Source organism: Triticum aestivum, chromosome 7A (assembly GCF_018294505.1).
Source record: "Triticum aestivum cultivar Chinese Spring chromosome 7A, IWGSC CS RefSeq v2.1, whole genome shotgun sequence".
Taxonomy (NCBI): domain Eukaryota; kingdom Viridiplantae; phylum Streptophyta; class Magnoliopsida; order Poales; family Poaceae; genus Triticum; species Triticum aestivum.
In genome coordinates this window covers 261,695,068-261,702,533 of record NC_057812.1, presented here as the reverse complement: position 1 = coordinate 261,702,533, position 7,466 = coordinate 261,695,068, and the positions used below count along the sequence as shown (strand labels likewise).

General features: G+C 43.2%; 1 protein-coding gene across 1 annotated transcript; it reads right to left on the bottom strand.

Moving 5' to 3' along the window:
* Window positions 1–3,022: 3,022 nt before the first annotated feature.
* Window positions 3,023–7,190, bottom strand: LOC123151909 (transmembrane emp24 domain-containing protein p24beta2). Its single transcript, XM_044571542.1, has 5 exons — window positions 7,004–7,190; window positions 6,338–6,589; window positions 4,252–4,438; window positions 4,064–4,171; window positions 3,023–3,311 (listed from the first exon to the last, which is right to left on the bottom strand). The coding sequence occupies exons 2-5, from the start codon at window positions 6,545–6,547 to the stop codon at window positions 3,178–3,180; spliced, it is 639 nt and encodes a 212-aa protein (XP_044427477.1). The 5' UTR covers window positions 6,548–6,589; window positions 7,004–7,190; the 3' UTR covers window positions 3,023–3,177.
* Window positions 7,191–7,466: the final 276 nt, after the last annotated feature.

Below are 7,466 nucleotides of genomic sequence, written 5' to 3'. Positions count from 1 at the left end.
CACCCTTAGAAGAGGTCACCTTCCAGTCGACCAACGAGGGACTCACTCGACTGACTTGAAGGACTCGACCACGAAGACTCACTCGACCACCAGAAGGTCAAGAGGCACTCTGCACTGCAACGGCCTGTAATTAAGTAGACTTTATGATAGTAAAGACACTTTATATGGGGCGTTACCAGTAACGCCCCAGACTTAACTCACCTTAAACCCTCTCCTACGTGGGCTGGCTGGGGTCCTGGCGCACTCTATATAAGCCACCCCCCTCCACAGGTAGAGGGGTTCGGCACCCTGTAACTCATATACATATAATCCACTCGACCGCCTCTGGGCTCCGAGACGTAGGGCTTCTACTTCTTCCAAGAAGGGCCTGAACTCGTACATCCCCTGTGTTTACAACCTCTCCATAGCTAGGACCTTGCCTCTCCATACCTACCCCCACTCTACTGTCAGGCTTAGAACCACGACAAGAGGTGTTTAGAGTAACATAATATGTTACTGTAACATAGCACTTCCCGAGAAAGTATGAGTCTATAAGGTAATAAATGAAGTCATCGATGACACTACTAATATGTTACTTTGCACTATGAAGATAGTAATTTAGAGGGTGCTTGGATACATTTTAGTCTCATGACTAAAAGTAGTGGGACTAAAACTTGCTAGCTTCATCCATGCTTGGATCCAAATACTAAAGAGACAAAAATCAAATTAATGACCATTTATTATCCTCCAAAGCCTCCAATTCAGAACTCGTCTGTGTTAAAAAAAGGAGTTAAATGAGGAGGGAGAGGATTAATCCACATTTTAGTAGGGGTACCCCTGACTAAAAAAATTTAGTCTCAAGACTAGTTTTAGCCCCTCTTTAGTCACGGGTGCTTGGAATTTTAGCTTCTTAACAGACTATTTTTAGTCAGACTAAAATAAGTCCCTTGGATCCAAACACCCTCTAAGGCTAGTCATATTGGGAGTAACTTAGGTACTCCCTCCATTCCAAAATATAGTGCGCCCGCGCTTCCCGAGGTCTAACTTTGACCATAAATTTAACCAACGAAACTAACTGTGGCGGAAGAAAAAAAATATATAATTGAAAATTTCTTTCGAATACGAATTCACTGATACTTCCTCCGGTCCTTTTTAGTTCGCATATAAGATTTGACTGAAATCAAGCCTCGTAAAGTTTGACCAACTTTGTAGAAAAAAATACCAACATTCACAATCTGAAATCAATACCAATAGATGTGTCATGACTTAAAGTTTCATATTGTATAACTTTAGCATGGCAGATGTTGATATTTTTTGCATATAAATACGGGCAAACTTTGTGAAGTTTGACTTCAAAGAATTATAATATGCAGAGTAAAAAGGACCGGATGGAGTATAATTTTTGCTCCCGCCGCAATCGGTCTTGATAGTTAAATTTACAGTTAAAGTTGAAGCACGGGGATAGAGGAAGCACTACATTATGGAATAAAAGGAGTAGTAACATAACGCACTTCAAAAAAATTTTGTTTATGTGGCATGTAGTTAATGAGGAGAGATGTGTTTAGTAACATAATATGTTACTGTAACATATCGCTTCCCGAGAAAGTAAGAGTCTATAAGGTAATAAATGAAGTCATCAATGACACTACTATTATGTTATTTTACACTATAAAGACAGTAACTTAGACTAATGTTGTATGCATGACACTAGTATAAGTTACTCCTCATTATGATCAGCCTTAGTACCAGCCGTTTATTACTGGTACCTCCGGTATTGATGTGTACTCATGCATCGCATGTGTGCCAGCAGCTACTGGAGTAGTAGTATAGGAGTGGTGCACGCTGGTACACACGCTCCCATCTTCTGCTGCTGCCTGCGGCTTTCCGGAATTCATTGCGGGCATCTTCTCTAGACTAGATGCTCACACGCACCAAACAGCTACTCACAGCATTTACACTGGACTGGACCATTGCTTTCATCCGAATACTACTGTACTACTGCTAGTTACCGATAACCATCATTTGCTTGTAATATTAAAGTAAGTCAAATCTCCTTTGCATCCCTCTCCCACACGACTGCATCTCAGGCAAGGCACCCTGCGACAGCGATCACGTAGATGATGTGGCGCGGACGATTTCAGGTTCTTTTCTTTTTCTTTTTGCACGGTGCACCTTCTTTTTTCTTCTGTATGTTTTTTTTAACAGAGGCAAAAACTTTGCTTCATCCATTAAATAAGAGAGAATAAAATTAGTTACAAACGACGCTCAAAAAAAAGTTACAAACGATCCGAGTACACGGCATACGGATTACTCGCGCAATAACAAAGACCCTAATTTTTTATACCGGCGGTGATCCAGAGGTTAGCCTTGGTGGCGATGGAGGAAAGCAGCACTGTCGGAGGGACACACTAATGCCTGAAAACTCGCACGTTTCGCTCATTTCAAATTGTCCATGAAACAAGCATGATGAGGGATGCCTTGGAGGGATCATACGAGCGCGTTTCTTCTGTATGTAGAGTATATGTAGATCGAGATAGAATCACAGGGAACCTGGGAGGGATCATACGAGAAATGCCCCTTTCTGCAGCTGGCGTGTAGGGATCGATGAGTAACTGATTTCAGCTGCCGTCTCCGTTGGTTGGGCGCTCAGCAGCTGGTGCGTTGGCGCCGCACGGAAAGCCCCAAGTGCATGAACGCAAGTGGCCCGATCCATCCATATTTTCATTCAAGGCAAAGGGAGTGACAGACAGGACTGGGGGCGGCAAACCGCCTTCAATTCCTCTTCCTCTTATGGCTACTGTGACGGCGAGGCCCATCCGCCTGCGACTCGTTCTTCAGAAAAGGAAGCCACGCCTAAATTCAGGAAACAACGCCTCGCTTTCGCAAGGTCAGGCGTCTTCTATCGTTTCTACCAGTACAACTTCGGAACATGCCATCTCGATGAAAATCAGCTTTGCGAAGCTTCGGCCCAGTCAGGGCGAAAAGTGGTCAGGGGAAAACAGAAAATGCTGGCGAAATGGCGAATATGGATATCAGTCAGTACTACATGGAACTGTGAAGTGTCATTTTCGAAGAACTCATATATGGAGTCACAAAGGATTATACATATGTAAAACAAGAATCCACAAACAAGTGATGGCACACAGTTCAGTGTTACAGTTTCGAGGGGGCAACAAGGCACCGCTTTCTGACGGAGCATTAGACCCTAGATGTCCCCAGCTTGCGCTCGAAGAGTCGGCGCAACAGGTAGACTTGAATGACGCTGGCTGCGATGAGCACAGCCGACTCGAAAAGCGCCTTGTGGATGGCCCTCCTGCTCATATTCTCGTTCACTGCACCACAGCAGCAAAGACGTGGTTAGATGACAAAGGGATTTAGATTATAAAGATTGTGAGAAGAGTGCAATCCACTGGCTGCTTGGACAGCTGGCATAAGCTCATACACTGAAGTTCTAGTTATCAAAAGATTTCTCGACAAACCATGGTAGTACTTGGCTAGCCTGTGTTGCACCCACCAGAGTTATAACAAATTCAGAAATTGCAGACAGCCTTCCGCAAACACTGGCGAATCCTAACTTGTTCTGGTGGACTTGGACTACAGGTTAAAATTTAGATCAGTCCAACTTGTGGGCTGCTGGAGTAAAGTCTACCTGGGCATCCAGCACCAAGAACTGCCAAAAACTGGCATAATGCTCCTCTCCTACGGAGGGGGTAGAAACACGCCATCCTCATTTAGGTAAGATTAGGTTATTACTAATTATTCTGCTGGACTGCAGGTTAAATTTACGAGAAATTCAACTTGCAGGCTGCTAGAGTGAAGTCTATCAGGGCACCGGCACCAAGAACTGCCAAAACTGGCATCATGCTCCTCTCGAACGCAGGGGTGACATACATGACATCCTCATTTAGGTTATAAATAAATAAACTATTAACAACTGATATCACTACCAGTGAACAAGCTGGTGAATGCTAGTATTTTAAGCCAAATAACCAGTGTATTTCTTGTAGTACAAAGGACAAGAACACTAGTAGTAAGATTTGAATAGTAGGATTCTCAAAACAAATGAATAATAGAGGATACTCACATATTGCTTGCCGGTCGGTTTGGGCCTCCAGCCAGTGCTGCTCAAACTGAATGTTGTAAAGTGCTTCATCCAACTTAGCAATTTGTTCGAACAACGGTGAAAAATGTTCTGCATCCATTCCAGGAAAAGACAAGAGTGACACCATGTTCTTGCTTACCCAAAGTTGCGGAGATTTCAGAAATTCTTACCATCTTTCGCATGCTGGTCAAAATATGAATAATGTCCAACATGCACATCAAAGTCTATGGTTTCGTGATATGGGGATTTATTGGTGAAGCAGAAGCGATGGACACCTCTCTTCTGAACTATGAACTCAAATTTGTCACTAATTTTGTCACGAGAGTCACGGACTTGAGCTCCATTAGGATCTTTAACCTGTTATTAGTCAACATGGAACAAACTTAACAGTGGGTTATACTAAAACTTAAGAAGTACATTGACAGTGAATGTTACAAGGTGCTCTAATTCAAGTTGCAGCACAGTACAAGTTAGAATCATCCTTAATAAATTACTGGCCACAAAAGGAGTGATGCAGTTGCATAAACAGGGAGATAACAGGGAAATATCGTAGCAAATTGTATTGTATTCGTTCTAGGATGCACTCATATATAGGAAGACCAAGAGCACACAAAAAATGAGCAAAACAATCCCAAGCAGAACTACTTTAACTTATTTATTCAAAAGGCCATCTACTCGGAACTACTCTAGCCAATGGAAGCAATGACATTCCACTTTTTTTTAGTAAATCACATAAGTAAATTTATCCCAACAAAATAAAGCTATGCTCCACTGTTCTTAGTTATTAGCAAATAAAAGCAAGGATGCCCGGAAGTAAAAAAAAGTATTCCCTCCGGCCCATATTAATTGTTGTACTAAATCAGCGACAGTTAATATGGATAGGAGAGAGTACAAATTAAAGTTAAAATTGTCACAATCCAAATAATATCTTTATAAATTATGTGACAATGAATACAATACTGAACGACTTGTATCTTCTATGTGCCTAAAACATCCAGGTTAATAGGATTAATAGGCTACTCATATCAACACGAAACTCTTCTTTTTCCAGGAGCCCATCTGCAAGGAACCTCAAAGTTAAGCGCGCTCGGCTTGAAGCAATTTGAGAATGGGTGGCCTATTGGGAGGTTGATCCCAGGTGTGCATGAGTGAGGACAAAGTGCGCAGGAAAAACTAGCGTTGGTGTTGGTCCGTGGGGCCAGTCTAGTTCTCACGTGGTAGCCAGACGTAGTGGCCTTATAACCGGTAGCCAGTATAGGGGTGTTGCATAATGTTTGTTTGAGGAAAATAAAAAATAAAACTATTAGCTCCCTTGGTCCATATTTCTGAGAGCAAGTGCACTATCAAGTACTCCCTCTGTATAATGTAGGGTTTCAAATTCCACAGGATCATGGCTCAAGTTGTAAGCCCCATACCACGATAATGTTAATTTCCACCCAATCACTAGACCAATCATGATGTTAATAATTACTTCCTCAGTCCGGAACTACTTGTCGGTCAAACGGATGTATCTAGACGTATTTTAGTGCTAGATACATCCATTTAAGCGACAAGTAATTCCGGATGGAGGGAGTACCATCCAACCAATGGGCCATCAATATCTTAATATCTGTTATATCCATTCCCTGTGATAAAACCCTTCTAACATAACTTAGTTTCGTGCATCATTGTTTATAAGGCGGTAAAGCAACCTAAGGCGAGCACAAACCGCCCTAACACCCAGGGCGCCTGCCTAAGCACCTAATGCGAGCAAAATTACCGCCTAAGAGTCCAAGGTGGGACGCCTTATAAATAATGTCGTGCATGTTTTCGTTGAACAATTAGTTCTTCCTCACACCTTATTCCTTCATTATTTGTAATGGTTGCCATAGTTAGTAGTCTGCATCTTAATTCAAGAAATCCTACATGTTAAAGACTTAAAGGTGTTCAAAACTTACAAATTATACATGAATGACTAAAAGAATCAAAACTGGTTTGAAATCAAAAAAATTATGTAGTACTTCAAATACCAACACAACATATACTTAAGATAATATTACTAGTTTTTTGTCCGCGTCTCTTGAGTATAAAGTATAGCATGAATTCACACAAAATAAATGACAAAATAGTTGTGATACTATACCAGCAGAACAAACATTCTAGTAGACTGTGCCTCCCTTTGATACCCAATAATGCATCAAGCATCTAAGTAACCATTGGATGATACTTATTCTTGCGTGATTTACATAGATATAGAAAAAGGGGTTAGGTCCTTACCACAAGATCCACCCCATCCTCGCTATAATGCCACGGAGTGTCAGCCTTGATCACCACAAAGGATACATGAACAGTATCCCCCTCATATTCCACGTTATGCGAGAAACACTCCTCCCTATCAATCACAAAGCGGATAGCCGCAGCCGGGTGCAAGAACAGCATGATGCAGAGGGCCAAGACACAAGCCCTTGTCCAACTCAGCCCCACCATCTTGTATCAGCAGAGGAGCAATAGCAGATTGTACAGAGCTTCCTGCAGAGAAAAAATTCCGAAGTGTCAATTGATCTCTTAGACTATCCACACAAGCATGCGTCGCGTTGATGGGTGTGAGCTTTTGAGATCCTGTGATGTCACAGGACGCCAAATTTCTATCAGGACATGGTTGTTTAGATGGTCGAGCAAACAACAAGGCTAGATGGGTGTTTATTCCACGGGCGCATACAAAGGGGAGGACATGGTGGAACCGTACAAATTACTCATCAATTATCTTCACTTATGCTCTGGAATCATACAATGAAGGTGAGATAGATCAATCGATCGATTTCCAACCAAGGCTTGCCTGCCAAGAGGTGAGAGTCCGGTTGGATCTGACCTCTGGAAGCTCATGATTCCCGTCCAGTAGGAAGAATTGGGGCTAAGGGGTGAAGAGGAGGAGGGGGAGCTTACTCAGTTACCGCCTGCAGGCGGCCGTCGGAGAAATCGCTGCTGGCGTCCGGCTCCGGTGATTCCAGGCGGCGCTCCCCTTCCCTTCTCGGCGGAGGAAGAAGCAGTCGATACTCGAGATGTCACAAAGAGCTGACTGACCTTGGGGAGAACGCGACCTTTCTCTTTCCGTGGTTTTTCTACTTCACTTTCCGCCGAGTGGCCTATTCACCGGGCGAGGCGCAGTCGGCCCATTATTAGCCTCGCTGGGCCAGGCAGAGGCCTGCTGCCGTCGGGCCAAAAAATAAATGCGAGCCTCGCAACTCTAATTCTTTAGAGAGAGCAGGAGGTTTCTCGGGAGCGGCTAGTTAACGAGCGCTCCTTCGGAAGCCTCGCAACGATCAGCGTCAATTGGCGCGCTCTCAGTCATTCGCCACGTGTCGCGCTCTGGGCGCTTCTTTTAATTTTTTTTATTTTTTCGCACGTG

Bases quoted from the DNA above. Each gene is read 5' to 3' on its own strand.
- LOC123151909 (XM_044571542.1), bottom strand. From the start codon at position 6,547: ATGGTGGGGCTGAGTTGGACAAGGGCTTGTGTCTTGGCCCTCTGCATC. The intron at 4,172-4,251 runs GTAAGAATTTCT...GAATGGATGCAG, and splicing joins TGACCAGCATGCGAAAGATG to AACATTTTTCACCGTTGTTC. The intron at 3,312-4,063 runs GTGAGTATCCTC...GCTGTGGTGCAG, and splicing joins AACCGACCGGCAAGCAATAT to TGAACGAGAATATGAGCAGG.